The 19,887-nt window shown below is 46.2% G+C and overlaps 1 protein-coding gene across 2 annotated transcripts in view; it reads left to right on the plus strand.

Annotated features, from left to right (window-relative positions):
• The window catches only part of cdkn1d (cyclin-dependent kinase inhibitor 1D), a 30,042-nt gene extending 10,155 nt beyond the window's left edge, over positions 1-19,887 (plus strand). The window contains exons 1-2 of one of the 2 annotated variants that reach the window (XM_055650034.1): positions 15,822-16,263; positions 17,884-19,887. In XM_055650034.1, coding sequence (XP_055506009.1) covers positions 15,879-16,263; positions 17,884-18,011 — 513 coding nt within the window. In that variant the 5' untranslated portion in view covers positions 15,822-15,878 and the 3' untranslated portion in view covers positions 18,012-19,887. Of the gene's footprint in view, positions 1-15,821; positions 16,264-17,883 lie in introns of those variants that run through there. The other variant, XR_008725004.1, reaches the window with a different exon arrangement.

Below are 19,887 nucleotides of genomic sequence, written 5' to 3' on the forward strand. Positions count from 1 at the left end.
GTGTAATGTATGGCTGCAGAAACGGCATTTCGTTTGGACCTCCAGGGGTCCAAATGACAATTAAATTGACTCTTGACTCTTGACTCTTGACTCTTGACATCTGATAGAAATATATAAAATGATGAGAAACATAGATAGGGTAGACAGTCAGAATCTTTTAGCCCAGGGTGGAGATGTCAAATACTGGAGTGGAGGGCACAGCTTTAAGATGAGAGGGGTAAAGTTTAAACTAATTGTGTGGGACAAGTTAATTTGTCACACAGAGGGAGTGTGGAACATTCTGCCAGGGGTGGTGGTGGAGGCAGATCTGTTCATGGTTATTAAAACGCTTTTAGATATGTAGGAGCATTGAAATGTGGTCTTCCCATCCCCATCACTGATGCTGCCTAGCCCGGTGAGTTGCTCCAGCACTTTGTGTTTTACTCAGGATTCCAACATCTGCAGTTCTCAATAATGCACAGGTGTGTGTTGTTGTCATGTGTCCCAGATAGAACAATGCTGGCCCAAAGGGCCGAATGGCCTACTCCTGCACCTGTTGACTATTGACATTCTTACTTGCGGCAGCACAACATGACGTTTCCTTAATTATGGCCTGATAACGGCGAAAAAACTACTACTTAAATTTTGGAAACACACGTCAGTCCCTACTGTGCAGATGTGGATTACAAACATGTCCGAGACACTACATTTGGAAAATATTAGACTTGTCTTGGCAGAAAAAACAGATCAATTTTTCATGACCCTTTACCGAATTCTTACAAGGATAGTATGGTGCAACTATTTTCAAGTTAAAAAGCAAAAATTGAAGCTGTACATTAACTGTATAATTTTATGTCGATTGATTTATTCTTGTACAATTGCTTCTAATAAAAATAATAATACAAAAGAAAAGCTTTTTACTGTACCTCAGTACATGTGACAATAAGAAAAATAATACCTAAAACAAGTTTATTTACACCGACCCTGTTATAGGTTCCTCTGCATGTGATTTTTTTTTGGTCAATTTCATTTCAACTCATAGCCCTCACAATCGCTTGTCAAGGGTCAAGAGTGGTTTTATTGGCGTATGTCCCAGATAGAACTATAACAATCTTACTTGCAGCAGCACAACACAATATGTAAACATAGAACTCTGTAAACAATATAATTAATGAAAAGTTCATAGATAGTTCATGCATAAAAGTCCATACATAAAAACAAACAAACAATAATTGTGCAAAAAGGACAAAGCCAATGTCACCAAGTCTATGTTGTAGTGTGTAACAGTCTGGTGGATGTAGGGACTAGAAATACTAAGATTCTTCGAGTGAAGCAGGAAGCTGTGTTGATACAAAACCTGCAGTAACATTGCCGCATTGAATATTGATGATGTATCTGTTTGAAACATTAAAACCAATGCTTGAAATAACCTCTGAGATCACACTATAATATACACACTGAATGAAAGATAGACTGAGTTAAATATTCGCAGTGTCATCTCTCTCAATGTCTACAATAGTATCACTGCAGGTTGGGGTATTTGTTGATAAGTCTCGATAGCTTGACACTGTAGCAGGAGCTGATGTACTCGCATCCTGGAGGTGGTGGTGCATGAAGCTGCTCTCTCAATATACTTCCCTGTGCTGAATAAAATATGGCATGAGGAAGCTTGCGAAGGCTTTCACCAATCAAGCATCAGCTTATTGTTTAGTTAGGGACCTGCACTTTCCCTGAAGCAAACACACTTGAATGGCATATCACATTTAAACTTTCTTTTTATTGGGCACGGAATGTTCTTGGCACGATTATTTAAAGAAACCATGCCTGATCTGAACTGCAAACAATTTATAATGTAATTTGTAACAGCTCCAAGGACTTTTGCTTTAAAAAGAAATATTGAAGAGAAACATGAATGTAGCATTTTTGCAGCACAAATGTACAATTTGACCTTTAATGTAATATTCTATCTTGTAACATCAAGATCAAATAAACACCTATTTCAAGTGTAACTCTGAACTGACCGAATCACTCCTCATTCACCCTAGTTAAATGTGTTGTTGATCCAAAAATAATACTTGATTGACTAATCCCGTTTCAAAAATACCATTTTCTGAACCTATTGGTGCTTGACTGCCTCAGTTGTACCAAAGATATCACCACCTGCTGCTATCACAGCCTATAGCCCCTGTGCTACATCTTTCTATATTTAAATCCTATTTAGATTTGGGTTCAGCAGTGAAATGACCATTCAATTGGTCTCAACCGAAAACGTAAGAAATAAGAAAGAAATAAAAAGGCGTGTTCATACTCTACAAATATTATCTTTACTGTGGTTGTGAATCAGTTAAAATAAATAGTTATGTTCCCACTACAATCTAAGGTCAGCTTTACCCCACTTAACATTTTGTTCCCAATTGTACCAATTGCCTCTGGACTAGACTAGTGATGATCAGTGGGAACCAGCTATGCTAGCCTGCTAAGATATGGGAATGTGTTCTCTGCCAGTTAGCTGTCTGCTCTCCAGCTTTCAGTTTAATTTAGTTTAGTTTAGAGATACAGCGCAGAAACAGGCCCTTTGGCCCACCGAGTCTGCACTGACCAGTGATTCCCGCACACTAACACTATCCTACACACACTGGGGACAATTTACAACTACACCAAGCCAATTAACCTACAAACCCGTACGTCTTTTGAGTGTGAGAGGAAACTGGAGCACCCTGAGAAAATGCACGCAGGTCACGGGGAGAAGGTACAAACTCCATACAGACAGCGCCCGTAGTCAGGTTCGAACCCGGGCCTGGACATTACAGTTTTCAGGCTCCTGTACCGTCTTCCAGATGGCAGGGGTGAAATAAGTGTGTGGCCAGGGTGGTGCTCAGCAGTCAGGATATTGAGTAAGGACACTGGAACATTATGTTACAGCTGTATTAAACTTTGCTGGTCACATTTGGGGTATTGTGTTCAGCTTTGCACATCTTGCTGTAGGAAGGATGTTGTTAGCTGGAAAGATCAAAGGGCCTGTACCACTTTCACGAGGTAATTCACAAATTCTCCCGAGTCTCCGATAAATCCCTTTGAACTCAGGTGGAGAGGTCAGAGCTGGTGATGGACTGGGCAGTGGTCACAATTTTTTGCAGTTTTCTTGGCTCCTGTGCATCCAAGTTGCCGAACCAGACAACGATGCAACTAATGTTCCCACCTGTCTATGTTCTCTCTCTGCAGATGCTGCCTGACCCCCAGAGTTACTCCAGCACTTTGTGTCTTTTTTTTTTGTAACCCAGCATCTGCAGTTCCTTGAACCCAAGTTTAACTGCTGTGGAATTTCTGGGCATTAATGTGCTAAAATGGGAAAGTCAACCGGAAAATGCTTTATATGGAAAGAAAATATCGATATTAGTGTTAGCAACCACATGACATTTTAAAACATTTTCACGGCTTATTATATGGAAAGGAAATGAGGCTCTGACATGATTAATTAGAAACATAAACAGTTTAACTCTGAGCCAGTAATCAGATACATACCCTGCAGTAATAAAACATTTATTTTCAGATTTGACTTTGTTTTAAAATTAAATAGATACAGGAGTTTGTAACAAGTGACCTCCAGGTTGAAGAACAACATCTTGCCAACAACCATCAGGCTCTCTAACACTGCACAACACTAACTAAACTATGAGTTATTGGTCACAACCGTTTCCTGCATTTCTAAACTAATAGGCGAGGTTTTAACGTGGTGAATATTTTTACACTGTGTTACCTCTCAGTTCTGCATCGCAGCGGTAGAGTTGCTGCCTCACAGCGCCAGAGACCTGGGTTCAATCCTGACCACGGGTGCTGTCTGTACGGAGTTTGCACGTTCTCCTCGTGACCTGCGTGGGCGTTTCTCCGAGATCTTCGGCTTCCTCCCACACTCCAAAGACGTGCAGGTTTGTCGGTTAATTGGCTTGGTGTAAATGTAAATTGTCCCTAATGTGTGTAGGATAGTGTTAGTGTGCGAGGATCGCTGGTCGGTGCAGGCTCGATGGGCTGAAGGGCCTGTTTCTGCGCTGTATCTCTAAACTAAAAACCCTAAGCCAGTTATGCTGCTGCAATTAAGAATTTAATTCTTCTGCTGCCAGTACATGTGACAATTAAACACACTTGACTCTTAAATCTTCCTCTCCTCCACCCCACAAGGGTGACTTACAGATAACGCAAGTTACAAACTTGCCCCAGAAAAAAACCCAGCAAATTTCTAACATAACTTGAATAAACCATAGGACTTGCCACTTCTGATGGTGAAGGTGGAAGCTAATTTTAATCTTTCAATTCTGACATTGGTCACTTCAAAGATCCTATAGCGGAGCAAGATAGACCACTCCTGCTAAATGCAATGGGCTGACGTGTAGTACGCAACGGAGCAGAACGTGGGCCTTTTTATCATCCATTTCAGTAACCCGACCCGACCAGACCCGACCCGCAGTGTAATCAACATTGCGGGGGAACAGTTTGTGTTAATAAATTATAATTCTGAACATGAGGAGAAAATTTTTCCCAAATAACTTTTAGTTTTACGAGGGTGTTTCCGTAACCGGCTTCCGTCTCCGCACCAGTATCTTTGCTCCGCTACGGGATCTTTGGTGCGGAGACGGAAGCCGGTTACGGGAATGGGGCCGAAAATTACCCATGAATCTGCCCATGACCGCACTAGGTATTTTTCATCGAGTGGACTATCTTGCTCGCTGTAGGGTCTTTGGTTTGCTTTTGCCAGCTTGGGGAGATGCAGGGGGTGGAGTAAAGGGGAAGTAAACGTAATTGTACTGGTAATAACATTTTACCAATGGAGTTCACATCATCTAGCTGCTAAATGAATTGCTTCACTCAGTCAGAATCAGAAATACAAAACAACACAGTGTCATGGCTCCTACAATTAAACCCTCAAAATGCGTTCCCTCTTCAAAGTCGATGGCTGGCTTCACTTTACTGACCCGATTAACACAATTACATCGCATTTTTTAAATAGCTCAACAGAATTATTCAGCGTTAAGATAATTAACAACAAGAAAACTTCACAGAATAATCAGATCCTTAATCAGAGAAATTAACATAAATATTGAGAAGTGACTGACAGTGGCTCAGGGTGATCAGTCAGAGGGTCATCCAGACTTTCTTTAACTTTAGACAGATACAGCATGGAAACAGGCCATTGGGCCCACCGAGTTCGTGCTGACCAGCGATCACCCCGTACATTAACATTATACTACACAGTAGCGGACAGTTTACTATTCTACCAAAGCCAATTAACCTACAAACCTGCACGTCTTTGGGATGTGGGAGAAAACCAGAGCACCTGGAGAAAGCCCACACAGTCACAAGGAGAACGTACAAACTCCATACAGACAGCATTCATAATCAGGTCTCTGGCGCTGTAAGGCAGCAACTAATCCACTGTGCTGCCCCTAATAAACTATCCTGTGGAAACATGGAAACAATAGGTGCAGGAGTCGGCAATCCAACCCTTTGAGCCAGCACCGCCATTCAATATGATCATGGCCGATCATCCATAATCAGTACCCCGTTCCTGCTTTCTCCCCATATCCCCTGATTTCGTTGGCCCTAAGAGCTATTCCTAACTCTCTCTTGAAAACATCCAGTGAATTGGCCTCAACTGCCTTCCGCGGCAGAGATTGCCACAGATTTGCAACTCTCTGGGTGATAAGGTTTTTCCTCACCACTGACCTAAATGACCCTTATTCTTCAACTGTGACCTGGTTCTGGTCTCCCCCAACATGCTGTATCTAGTCTGTCCAATCCATTAAGAATTTTATATATTTCTATAAGATCACTTCTCATCCTTCTAAATTCCAGTGATTATAAGCCCAGTCGATCCATTCTTTCATTATATGTCCCATATCAATAACAGAATAATGGTTCAGGACTCCCCCAACATCGGGACCATTTTCCCCACGACGTTTTCGGTGACCTGATACATCAGTCAATGATGCAGACAGTCGCCGAAAAAATCGCCAAGTGGGACAGGCCCTTTAGAGATGTTACATTTAATTATTTTGTCTAAATCGTTAATATATCTTGTAAATAACTGGTATCCCAGCACCGAGCCTTGCGGTACTCCACTAGTCACTTCCACCAATTCTGAACAGGAACCGTTAAATCCTATTCTTTGCTTCCTGTCTACCAACCAGTTCTTTATCCATGTCAATACCCTACCCCCAATATCATGTGCTCTCATTTTGCACACTAATCTGACAGCACATCCACTGGCTCTCCATTATCCATTATACTTGTTACATCCTCAAAAAAAACAGAAGATTAGTCAAGCATGATTTCCCCTTTATAAAACCATGCTGACTTTGACCGATCCTGTTATTGTTTTCCAAATGCGCTGCTATTACATCTTTAGACATGGCTGATCATCCAACTCAGTATCCCGTACCTGCCTTCTCTCCATACCCCCCTGATCCCTTTAGCCACAAGGGCCACATCTAACTCCCTCTTAAATATAGCCAATGAACTGTGGCCTCAACTACCTTCTGTGGCAGAGAGTTCCAGAGATCGAGAATTTAATAATTGACTCAAGCATCTTCCCCACTAGCGATGTCAGGCTAACTGGTCTATAATTCCCTGTTTTCTCTCTCCCTCCATTCTTAAAAAGTGGGGTTATATTAGCTACCCTCCAGTCCACAGGAACTGATCCTGAGTCTATAGAACATTGGAAAATGATCACCAATCCATCCACGATTTCTAGGGCCACCTCCTTGAGTACTCTGGGATTCAAACCATCAGGCCCTGGGGATTTATCTGTCTTCAGTCCCAATAGTTTTCCCAACACCATTTCCTGACCAATGCGGATTTCCTTAGCTTTCCCCCTCCCGCTAGATCCTCGGTCCCCTAGTATTTTGGGGAGATTCATTCTACTCTGTGAGATAACACATTTTTGCCGTGCTATCTGGCAATGTTTGTGATTGAATTGATTGAAAGATAGAGCATGGAAACAGGCCCTTCGGCCCACTTAATCTACTATCTCACCCATCCCTTACACACTGGGAGCAATTTACAGAGGGGACAATTAACCTACAAACCCGCACGTCTCCAGGATGTGGGAGGAAACCGTAGCGCCCGGAACGTGCAAACTCCACATTGACAGCACCTGAGGTTGGGATTGAACCCGTGACTCTGGCACTGTGAAGCAGCCCCCTCACCCCCTGCACCACCATGCCGCCCCTTTGACCAGGCTACATGTTGATACCAGAAAGCATCTGATGAGCCACCAGAATCTGTTGCCTTTCCTTCCCTGATTATAACAAGTCATTTCAATTCGTACTTTCATTTCTGAGCATCTTCCCACCTGAAGTCAGTGAGTGATCATTTCCCTGCGGCCTCTCAGTGTACACCCCCCCCCCCCCCCCCCCCCCCCCCCCCCCCCCCCCCCCCCCCCCCCACACACACACACACACATGTACAGTGGCTTGCAAAAGTTTTACGCCACACTTTTCCGTTTTTTATTTGTAAAAAAATTTGAAAACCATGTATCATTTTCCTTCCATTTCACAATTATGCGCCACTTTGTGTTGGTCTCTCACATAAAATCCCAATAAAATACATTTACGTTTGTGGTTGTAACGTGACAAAATGTGGAAAAATTCAAGGGGTATGAATACTTTTGCAAGCCACTGTATATCCTGCACTACCCCTCCCACAACCCTCATCCTCATCGGACATCCTCATGCCCCCCCCCTCCCCCTCTCCCCCCACACACCCCCAGCCCCCCACCCCCACCCAACCACCTCCAGAAACACTGTCTATAACCAGCATGAGATCAACTCCAATATCAGGAAACATAACATCATGGAGGTACCTGGATAGGAAAGGTTTCGAGGGATATGGGCCAAACGCGGGCACTCGGGACTAGTATAGATAGGCCACCTTGGTCAGCATGGTTGAGTTGGGCCGAAGGGCCTGCGCTGTCTGATTCTATGACTGTAAGTAATGGAATGTTTGCAACACTTCATGAAGACGGGACAGCCAACATTCCCCACAGCAATTAGATATTGGCAATAGGTGCCGGCCTTGCCAACAAAGTCCCCGCAAAATGCTTTCAGTCGGGCCTTTCAAATGTGAAAAAGTTGCTGCTTTGATGGAAAAAATGAATCAGTTCACTCTGTCTACGCACGTGATATCTCACTGATATCCTAGAGTTGTGATATTTAATTGCCTCACAGCGCCAGAGACCCCGGTTCGATCCTGACCATGGATACTGTCTGTGTGGAGTTTGCATGTTCTCCCCGTGACCGCGTGGGTCTCCTCCGGGTGCTCCGGTTTCCTCCCACATCCCAGAGACGTTCAGGTTTGCAGGTTAACTGAGCTCTGTAAATTTCCCCCCCCCCTGGTGCGTAGGGAGTGGATGAGGGAGTGTGAAGGGATGATCGATGGCCGGCATGGACTCGGTGGGCCGAAGGGCCTGTTTCCATGCTGTGTCTCTACACTTGGAAACGTAACATAAAGCTACCACGGTTTGTCCTCAGCTGCAGAAATGACTTTCCCAAATCCCAGTTGCTTTCACTGTCCTCTCACTGAAGTTCATCTACGGGTTAAATCTCAAACTTGATGTTTTATTCGAACATCTGATGGCCATGTGATGGAAATGATCCAAATGTCTTCATTTACACATTGATCTAATTTTGTCCTTGGGCTTGTTTCCGTTGAAATATTTGGCCTTAATTATTCTGTTTACTTAATATATCTTTGAGAAGATGGTTGGACATTTCTTGTTTCCTTAATAATTGCATGATGGCAGAGGCTGCAGTTAAGACAAGCTGTAGCGAGCAGTTTACATTAAAGCATCACGGACTGAGGTGTGTTACAGGTGAACTGTAACAAGGGGCAGTAATTGTCGGCATCCATTGTACAGAGTACCCAGAGTACAGAGGAGATTTACTAGAATGTTGCCTGGGTTTCAGCAACTAAATTACAGAGAAAGGTTGAATAAGTTAGGTCTTTATTCTTTGGAGCGCAGAAGGTTAAGGGGGGACTTGATAGAGGTCTTTAAAATGGTGAGAGGGATAGACAGAGTTGACGTGGATAAGCTTTTCCCATTGAGAGTAGGGAAGATTCAAACAAGAGGACATGACTTGAGAATTAAAGTTCAAAGTTCAAAGTGAACTTTATTGTCAATTCAAATAAATTGGATTGAAATTGCGTTTCCCCATACTCCAAATGTGCAAGTAATATTTATAATACAGACAGACAATATACCAATAAGATAGACATATACATTATTTAAAATATTCACAGTGTGCCAGAATGTAGTAAAATTTTGAGGTAGGTTATTAAGGTGCAATAATAAAGGTGCAATGTAGAAAAGTGCAAATAGCATACTGCAGACATTGAGTTAAAGTTAAATGTTCATGGAATTTTCTTGAGTGTGTTGAGTAGTCTGATGGCCTGAGGGAAAAAGCTGTTTTTGAATCTGGTGGTTTTGCTCCGCATGCTGCGGTAGCGCTTGCCAGGTGTCTTTGATGATATTAGTTGCTCTCTTGTGTCAGCGAGATGGGTATAAATCCTGGATTAAGGGACAAAAGTTTAGGGGTAACACGAGGGGGAACTTCTTCACTCAGAGAGTGGTGGCTGTGTGGGATGAGTTTCCAGTGAAGGTGGTGGAGGCAGGTTCGATTTTATCATTTAAAAATAAATTGGATAAGTATATGGACAGGAAATGAATGGAGGGTTATGCTCTGAGTGCAGGTAGATGGGACTAGGTGAGAGTAAGTGTTGGGCACGGACTAGAAGGGCTGAGATGGCCTGTTTCCGTGCTGTAATTGTTATATGGTTACTATACGGTTATATCTGGAATAAACAACAAGGTATTCCACTCTGGTCACTGTGACAGCCAAGAAAACTCCAGCCCCAATAGATGAATGAAAGCACAATACCACAGTGTCGGCTGTTTACGATACGACACAATACGATAGAACTATTTATCCCAGGAGGGAAGTTGATCTGTCAACAGTCATAAATAACACAAAATACATGAGATATGAAATTAAAGTGGCGACCCCGCCCCTCGGGTCCCCCAGTCTCAGTCTCAGTCCCTCCCCCCGCACGAATGAGGAGGAGTTGTAAAGTTTGAAGCCACAGGGAAGAAGGCGCTCAAAACGTTCTGTGCTGTATCCTGGTGGAACCACTGTTGCTGAAGGTGCTCCTCAGGTTGACCAGTGTGTCATGGAGCGTGTGTGAGCTGTATTGTCCAGGATGCTCCGCAGTTTAAGGAGCCCCCTCCCCTCCAAGACCAACGCCCCATGAATCCAACTCCAACACGGCCCCCAGGACGGTTTGCATAATGCAGAAGGTTCGGAGAAACCTCGCTGCTTCAACGTATCAAACTCGTGACATCGAACCCGACTGAAAATTATATTTATTCCACTAGCAGAAATGAGCCCATGTTAGTGGACAGGAGCACAGGCCTGTCTCTTTGGGATTAATGTTCACGCTGGTTCTACAGTGTGTTATCCCATTTTTGTATCCACTCTGACCTCGGGTGCTGTCTGCGTGGAGTTTGCACGTTCTCCCTGTGACCACGTGGGTTTCCTCCGGGTGCTCCGGTTTCCTCCCACATCCCACAGACGTGCGGGTTTGTACGGTAATTGTCCCTCTGTATATTGCCCCTGGTGTGTTGGGCATGGATTAGACTAGTGTCAACGGGCAATGGGTGGTCGGTTGGGCCGAAGGGCCTATTTCCATTCTGTACCTTCCCATCAGAATTCACTGTCGTAGGATTGATTTGAAAGAAAGGGCAAATATCAAGGTGGTTTTTGTTCAACTTGTGGTTGTTGACACGTGGCAGAAAATCCGGGCAGGGCCCATTCTCTAGAGACACAAACCCTTTATACTAACCCTTGCCTGCGCACTCTGAGCCTCAGAGATTGGCATTCCCGCAACATCCCAGCTGAAATAAACGCAGCCACAACCTTGCCTCTAGCCTGCCTGTGGAGAATGTTAAGCCTGGAGTGATATTTGCCAAGTGCTGGTGAATTTCTGGAGATTGAATCACAAATATTTCACAGTGTGCTTCCCCCTGTTCTCTTGTTCCAGCTAATTACTTGGCTGGCGAAACTGGAATCGATGCAAATCAAGTCACAAAGCCGTAGGTCTAAACGTAACGGATTATGAATTCATGTCACGTGTGTGTACGTGTATGTACGTGTGTGTACGTGTGTGCACGTGTGTGTACGTGTGTGCACGCGTGTGTACACGTGTGTATGTGCATGTCCTGCATGTACCTGTGTGTACGTGTGTGCACGTGTGTGCATGTGTGTGTACGTGCATGTCGTGTGTGTGCATGCACATGTGTGCACGTGTGTGTACGTGTGTGTGTACGTGTGTGCACATGTGTGTGTGTACGTGTGTGTGTGTGTGTACATGTGTGTGTGTGTACATGTGTGTGTGTGTGTGCGTGTACGTGTGTGTACGTGTGTGTACATCTGTGCCTGTGTGTGTACGTGTGTGTACATGTGTGCATGTGTGTGTGTGTGCGTGCGTATACGTGTGTGTGCATGTGTGTGTACGTGTGTGCGTGTGTGTACATGTGTGTGCGTGCGTCCCAGTGGGTGAGAACATCTCTCAGTGCAATGGCAAAGAAAATGTATAATTATATGAAATTCCACTGTCGTTGCCAGTGAAACTTTGGCATAAAAAACGTTTGTGGCCACGATGATTTATCGATGAGCTTGGTAAAGAGTCACCAGTATACACAAGAATGCCACTAAACAGATGTACAATTAGATCTCTTTAACGTTAAGGGCGTGAAGTGATTTTAGTTGTCGTGTGTGAAGACTTCATCGATGTGTCTGTCCATGAAACTCCACGGTGGTGAAACCTTGGAACAAAATCATTGCCAGGACTTGAGGGCCTGAGCTACAGGGAGAGGTTGGGCAAGCTAGGACTTTGTCCTTTGGAGGGCAGGAGGCTGAGGGGTTATGTTATATAGTGGTGTATAAGGTCATGAGGGGGTGGAAGATTGCAACCTTCACCTTGGGGGGGGGAACCCTTTTTCAATCTCTTACCTTGCCGGAGATGCGATTGTTTTCCGGATCGTATCTCTGGTTGCTCTGCGGCCTACCATCATGGAGCTGGCGGCCTCGCTCGGGACTGACTTTGAGCCCCACCGCAGGGCCGTGGACTTACCATCGGAGCCGATCCCTTGCCTGGGATCGACGCACCAACCGCGGCCTGCGGACTTCACCATCGAGGAGTTCGCAGTCTCGGGTAGAGACCGATGTCGGGAAGTAGAAGGTTTCTACTCGGGAGATGAGATTCCCCCCCCCCCCCGATGCAGGAGCTCGATCGCCCCGACACGGGGGGCACGACCGCCGGCTACGGGAGCCAAGATCGCCCCGTCAACGGGGGGCTCGAGGACCCCGACCTCCATCACAGTGAGGAATGTGGAGGAGTCACTGTGGTGGATGTTCATGTTAACATGTGTTTTGTGTGTTTTGTTGCTTTTTATTTGTATGACTGTACGGCAAATCAAAATCCTCATATGTTGCAAAACATACTTGGCTAATAAAGTGCGACTATGATCATGAGTATGATAAATTCTAAAAAATATCTTACTTATGTTAGTGATAGGATTGACGTTGCAACAGGGAACACAGTGTTTCAACGTGCTGGTGATTATTGCTCTGAGGATTGTTGCTCTGGGGATTTTTGCTCTGGTGATTATTGCTCTGGTGATTGTTGCTCTATTGATTGTTGCTCTGGGGATTATTGCTCTGGTGATTATTGCTCTGGTGATTGTTGCTCTGGGGATTGTTGCTCTGGGGATTGTTGCTCTGGTGATTATTGCTCTGGTGATTGTTGCTCTGGGGATTGTTGCTCTGGGGATTGTTGCTCTGGGGATTATTGCTCTGGGGATTATTGCTCTGGGGATTGTTGCTCTGGTGATTATTGCTCTGGTGATTGTTGCTCTGGGGATTGTTGCTCTGGTGATTATTGCTCTGGGGATTACTGCTCTGATGATTATTGCTCTGGTGATTATTGCTCTGGTGATTATTGCTCTATTGATTGTTGCTCTGGGGATTATTGCTCTGATGATTATTGCTCTGATGATTATTGCTCTGGGGATTGTTGCTCTGATGATTATTGCTCTGGGGATTATTGCTCTGGGGATTGTTGCTCTGGGGATTGTTGCTCTGGGGGTTATTGCTCTGGGGATTGTTGCTATGATGATTATTGCTCTGGGGATTATTGCTCTGGGGATTATTGCTCTGGGGATTGTTGCTCTGATGATTATTGCTCTGGTGATTATTGCTCTGGTGATTATTGCTCTGGTGATTATTGCTCTGGGGATTGTTGCTCTGGTGATTATTGCTCTGGTGATTGTTGCTCTGGGGATTGTTGCTCTGGTGATTATTGCTCTGGGGATTGTTGCTCTGGTGATTGTTGCTCTGGTGATTATTGCTCTGGGGATTATTGCTCTGGGGATTATTGCTCTGGGGATTATTGCTCTGGGGATTGTTGCTCTGGGGATTATTGCTCTGGGGATTGTTGCTCTGATGATTATTGCTCTGGTGATTATTGCTCTGATGATTATTGCTCTGATGATTATTGCTCTGGGGATTGTTGCTCTGGTGATTATTGCTCTGGTGATTGTTGCTCTGGGGATTGTTGCTCTGGTTGATTATTGCTCTGGTGATTATTGCTCTGGGGATTGTTGCTCTGGTGATTGTTGCTCTGGGGATTATTGCTCTGGTGATTGTTGCTCTGGGGATTGTTGCTCTGGTGATTATTGCTCTGGTGATTGTTGCTCTGGATTGTTGCTCTGGGGATTATTGCTCTGGTGATTGTTGCTCTGGTGATTGCTCTGGGGATTGTTGCTCTGGGGATTATTGCTCTGGGGGATTGTTGCTCTGGTGATTGTTGCTCTGGGGATTATTACACTTGCCATCACTTTCTGCCAAAGCAACCAAGACCATGTTATTGTGACACCGTGGTCCGTGTACAAACACCCACCAACTCTCCCTGGAATCGCTCACTGGGGATCGAGGAAGGGACAAGTCGTCACCATAATAATAATCTCCCACTCCTCTGCTAAATTCACGTGATAGGAGCAGAATTAGGCCATTCGGCCCATCAAGTCAACTCCACCATTCAATCACGACTCATCTATCGTTTCCTCTCAACCCCATTCTCCTCATAACCCCCGTCACCCGTACTAATCAGACCACTGTTCTGTGATTCTTGAGTGTGCGTGTGTGTGAGAGTGAGTGTGAGTAAGTGTGTGTGCGCCAGTGTGAGTGTGTGCGCCAGTGTGAGTGTGTGTGTCTGTTGTACAATCCATCACCCCACAGTCACTGGGATTTAGCGCCGCGGGACCCCGGGCGGGAATCGTGGCGCCGGGGGGGGGGGGGTGGTGAGAATGTATTTGAGCTGGGTCACGGGTGGCACTTTATGGCGACGAGGCCGGGAGTCTGTCGCTGCCAACGCGGGAGAGCGCGGCACGGCACAGCGCGCCGATCAGACACGTAAGTGGGACAAGCCCTTTGCTACACAACTACCCGCTGGCGCCTGAGCCGCAAGTTTGCCAACTGTACAAAACTTTCCTCTCCTCTCCTCCCTTCCCTTCCCTTCTCTCCCTCACTCCCCTCCCCTCCCAAATCAGTGGTGACTCTCCCAAACTCCCCCCACCCTCCCAAATCAGTGGTGACTCTCCCAAATCCCCCCACCACCCCCCCACACACACACAATGCCGCCGCCCGGCCGCTGTTTACCGCCGCCTGTGACAGTAATGCCGCTCCCCTCCACAGCCCAGTTGAGTTTACAGCGGGAACTGACTGGTTGTGCAGCTGACAATGATCGTCAGAGAATTGCAGAATAGTTCAGTTTAAAGATACAGTGTGGAAACAGGCCCTTCGGCCCGCCGAGTCCGTGCCGACCGACGACCCCCACACATTAACACTGTCCAACATATTAGGAACAATTTACAATTTTTACCGAAGACATTTAACCTACAAACCTGCACGTCGTTGGAGTGTGGGAGGAAACCCGAGCACCCGGAGAAAACCCACGCAGGTCACGGGGAGAACGTGCAAACTCCGTACAGACAGCACCCGTGGTCAGGATCGAACCCGGGTCTCTGACGCTGCGAGGCCGCTGTAAGCCGTTTGTGAAGCTGCTGTGTGTGTGTGAGTGTGTGGCTGTCTGTGTCTCTGTGTGTGTGTCTGTGAGTGTGTGTGTGCGTGAGTGTGTGTGTGTGTGTGTGAGTGTGTCTGTGTCTGTGTGTGTGTGTGTGAGTGTGTGTCTCTGTGTGTGTCTGTGTCTGTGTGTGTGTGTGTGTGTGTGTGTGTGTGTGTGTGTGTGTGTGTGTGTGTGTGTGTGTGTGTGTGTGTGTGTGTGTGTCTGTGTGTGTGTGAGTGTGTGTGTGTGTGTGTGTGTGTGTGTGTGTGTGTGTGAGTGTGTGTGTGAGTGTGTGTGAGTGTGTGTGAGTGTGTGAGTGTGTGAGTGTGTCTGTGTGTCTGTGAGTGTGCGTGAGTGTGAGTGTCTGTGAGTGAGTGTGTGTGTGAGTGTGTGTCTGTGTGTGTCTGTGAGTGTGTGTGTGTGTGTGTCTGTGTGTGTGTGTGTGTGTGTGTGTGTGTCTGTGAGTGTGTGTGTGTGTGTGTGTGTGTGTGTGTGCGTGGTGAGTGTGTGTGTGTGTGTGTGTGTGTGTGAGTGAGTGTGAGTCTGTGTGTGTGTGTGTGTGGCTGTGAGTGTGTGTGTGTGTGTGTGTGTGTGTGTGTGTGTGTGAGTGTGAGTGTGAGTCTCTGTGTGTGTGTGTGTGAGTGAGTGCCTGTGAGTGTCTGTGTGTGTGTGTGTGTGTGTGTCTGTGAGTGTGTGCGTGAGTGTGAGTCCTACTGCTGGGGGTGACGATGATGCATCCCCCGACAGAGGACCAGGAGGTGGGACTGGGGGTCGGGGCGATGCCGGCCCGTGTCCGGAGGAACCTGTTCGGCCCGGCAGGTCACCGCCAGATGCAGCAGGACATCCAGCATCTACTGAGGGCCAATATTGAAGCGGCCGAACACAGGTGGAACTATGACTTCAGCGAGGAGGCGCCGGGTGAAGGGAGGCTACAGTGGCAGGGGCTGCAATGGCAGGAGGTGCCGGCCTTCTACCGGAGCCGTCTCCTCCACTCTAGCTCTCTGCAGCCGCTCAATGTGAACCGTGGATCCGAGCAGCCGGCGTCTCCCCGCCACAAACCCGCAGCTCAGGCCAGCCCCGGGCAGAGAGGGAGGCGACAGACACGTATAACAGGTACCCTGCACGTCAAGCCATTTCACTTTGCACATCATGAGTCTTTAAATGCTGGAGTAACTCAGCGGGTCGGGCAGCATCTGTGGAGAACATGGTTCGGTTCTGGACACTTCTCTTCCAGAGATGCTGCCTGACCCGCTGACTTACTCCAGCACTCCGTGTCTCTTTTTGTAATCGTACAGCATGGAAACAGGCCCTTCGGCCCAACCTGCCCGCACCAACCAATGTGCCCCATCTACACTAGTCCCACCTGCCTGCGTTTGGCCCACATATCCCTCTGTCCTATCCATGTACCTGTCCAAATGTTTGTTTAAAGGTTGTGAAAGTCCCTGCCTCAACTACCTCAATACGAGAACAATTCCAGAACAAGGGGTCATAGTTTAAGGATAAGGGGGAAATCTTTTAGGACCAAGATGAGGAAAACTTTTTTCAAATGGAGAGTGGTGAATCTGTGGAATTCTCTGCCGCAGAAGGTAGTTGAGGCCAGTTCATTGGCTATATTTAAGAGGGAGTTAGATGTGGCTCTTGTGGCTAAAGGGATCAGGGGGTATGGAGAGAAGGCAGGTACGGGATACTGAGTTGGATGATCAGCCATGATCATATTGAATGGCGGTGCAGGCTCGAAGGGCCGAATGGCCTATTCCTGCACCTATTTTCTATGTTTCTAATAGACAATAGGTGCAGGAGTAGAGGCCATTCGGCCCTTCGAGCCAGCACCGCCATTCAATGTGATCATCCCCAATCAGTACTCCCGTGAGTTCCACAGATTAACTGCCCTCTGACTAAAGAAGTTCCTCCTCACCTCCTTTCTAAAAGAGCGCCCTTTAATTCTGAGGCTGTGCCCTCTGGTCCTAGACTCTCCCACCAGTGGAAACATCCTCTCCACATCCACTCTTTCTATGCCTTTCACTATTCTGCAAGTTTCAATGAGGTCCCCCCTCAACCTTCTAAACTCCAGCGAGTAGAGGCCCAGTGCTCGAAGCCGGGTCTCTGGTGCTGTGAGGCAGCAGCTCTAACCGCTGAGCTGCCCTATTTAATGAGTGTGTTACTGTTACCTTATACTGTATTAGATTGTTCACTGTTTCTGCACTCAGTCTGCACTTCGACTCCCCCTCCCATTCCCAATCCGACCTTTCTGTCCTGGGCCTCCTCCATGGCCAGAGTGAGTCCCACCACAAACTGGGGCAGCAGCACCTCGTATTTAGCTACTTTGGTAGTCTAGGGGTCTTTTCTATGTGCTTTTTCGAGCTATCCTTTCACTTCTCACTTTTTCCCTCTGTTGTTCTTTCTCTCTTCTTTTAAAAATTAATTAAAAATTTAAAAAAAGATATTTTGCTTGGGTAGTTTACACCCCAGCGGTATGATCATTGACCTCCAATTTCAGGTAGTCCTTGCTTTCTCCCTCCTTCCCCTCCCCTTCCCACCTCTCCCACAAGCCTGCTGTCTCCGCCTCTTCCTTTATTCTTCCCGCCCCCCCTTCCCCGCCCCTCATCAGCCTGAAGAAGGGTCTCGACCCGAAACGTCACCTATTTCCTTCGCTCCATAGATGCTGCCTCACCCGCTGAGTTTCTCCAGCATTTGTGTGTCTACCTGCACTCAATTTAGCTCTTTCCCCAACAGATTACTACCCAATAAAGCGATGTTCACCCCCAGTCCATTCTAGCTGGGGCAAGGAGCCATCTGGGACAGAACATGTGGCGACTTCAGAACAACTCAGCATAACCCGCAAGTTCCTCAAGATATTGTAGCCTGAAGATTTCGTATTAAATCACAGATTATTCATCAATTCTGTTTTAAAAAAAATGAAGTGCTGATTATTTTTAACTACCATCATAGGATCAGATTCAGATTCAGATTCAGACTTTATTGTCATTGAGCAGTGTACAGTACAGAGACAAGGAAATGTAGTTAGCATCTCCCTAGAAGAGCGACATGAATAACTGAGTGGGACATTTTTCACTGAAGTGCTTGTGATTGCTACAAATGACCACTGAAACCTGCAGAACAACAATAGACAATAGGTGCAGGAGTAGGCCATTCGGCCCTTCGTGCCAGCACCGCCATTCAATATGATCATGGCTGATCATCCCCAATCAGTACCCCGTTCCTGCCTTCTCCCCATATCCCCCGACTCTGCTATCTTTAAGAGCCCTATCTAGCTCTCTCTTGAAAGTATCCAGAGAATCTGCCTCCACCGCCCTCTGAGGCAGAGAATTCCACAGACTCACCACTCTCTGTGAGAAAAAATGTTTCCTCGTCTCCGTTCTTGAACTGCGGACCCTGGTTCTGGACTACCCCAACATCGGGAACATGTTTCCTGCCTCTAGCGTGTCCAAACCCTTAACAATCTTATATGTTTCAATAAGATCTCCTCTCATCCTTCTAAACTCCAGAGTGTACAAGCCCAGCTGCTCCATTCTCTCAGCATATGACAGTCCCGCCATCCCGGGAATTAACCTTGTAAACCTACGCTGCACTCCCTCAATAGCAAGAGTTTATTGGAGAAACTGAGCGGGTGAGGCAGCCGATAATTTTGTTTCAAATCAGATAAATTTGAAACCTCTTTGATTCAGCAGCGCTTTATATTTGACACAGACTGTTTGCAAGATTGCATTGATCAGAAATCCTTGAAGAATTTGGAAATAAATATGCGATTTTCACTGGAATCTGAAAGCACACTGTCTTGACATCAACCTCACCATTCTCATTCTCCAGGGACCTTGGAAACATAGAAAATAGGTGCAGGAGTAGGCCATTCGGCCCTTCGAGCCTGCACCTCCATTCAATATGATCATGGTTGATCATCCAACTCAGTATCCTGTACCTGCCTTCTCTCCATACCCCCTGACCCCTTTGGCCACAAGGTCCACATCTAACTCCCTCTTAATTATAGCCAATGAACTGGCCTCAACTACATTCTGTGGCAGAGAATTCCAGAGATTCACCACTCTCTGTGTAAAAAATGTTTTTCTCATCTCAGTCCTAAAAGATTGGAGAAACTGAGCGGGTGAGGCAGCATCTATGGAGCGAAGGAATAGGTTACGTCAAAACTTCACCAAAACGTCACCTATTCCCTCGCTCCATAGATGCTGCCTCACCCGCTGAGTTTCCCCAGCACTTTTGTCTACCTTCGATATTTCCAGCATCTGCAGTTCTTTCTTAAGCAATAATTTATTGTGCTTTTGGAGATTCCCGAGTGGTGAAAGGCTTGGCTAGAGTGGACGTGGAGAGGATGTTTCCACTAGTGGGAGAGTCTAGGACCAGAGGTCACAGCCTCAGAATTAAAGGACATTCCTTTGGGAAGGAGATGAGGAGGGATTTCTTTAGTCAGAGGGTGCTGAATCTGTGGAATTCATGGCCACAAAAGGCTGTGGAGGCCAAGTCAATTGATATTTTTAAAGCAGAGATAGATAGATTCTTGATTTCTACAGGTGTCAGGGGTTATGGGGAGAAGGCAGGAGAATGGGGGTTAGGAGGGAGAGAATAATCTGTTGATGGGCCAAATGGCCTAATTCTGCTACTATCACTTATGAACTTGCGCAAATCAAATTCAGACTTCAGTTTTCTCTTTTTGGTAAATAAATGATTGATTTTCTTTTGTACATGAAGTCTTGGTGCACAAAA

This window comes from Leucoraja erinacea, chromosome 19, assembly GCF_028641065.1.
Source record: "Leucoraja erinacea ecotype New England chromosome 19, Leri_hhj_1, whole genome shotgun sequence".
Lineage (NCBI taxonomy): Eukaryota > Metazoa > Chordata > Chondrichthyes > Rajiformes > Rajidae > Leucoraja > Leucoraja erinaceus.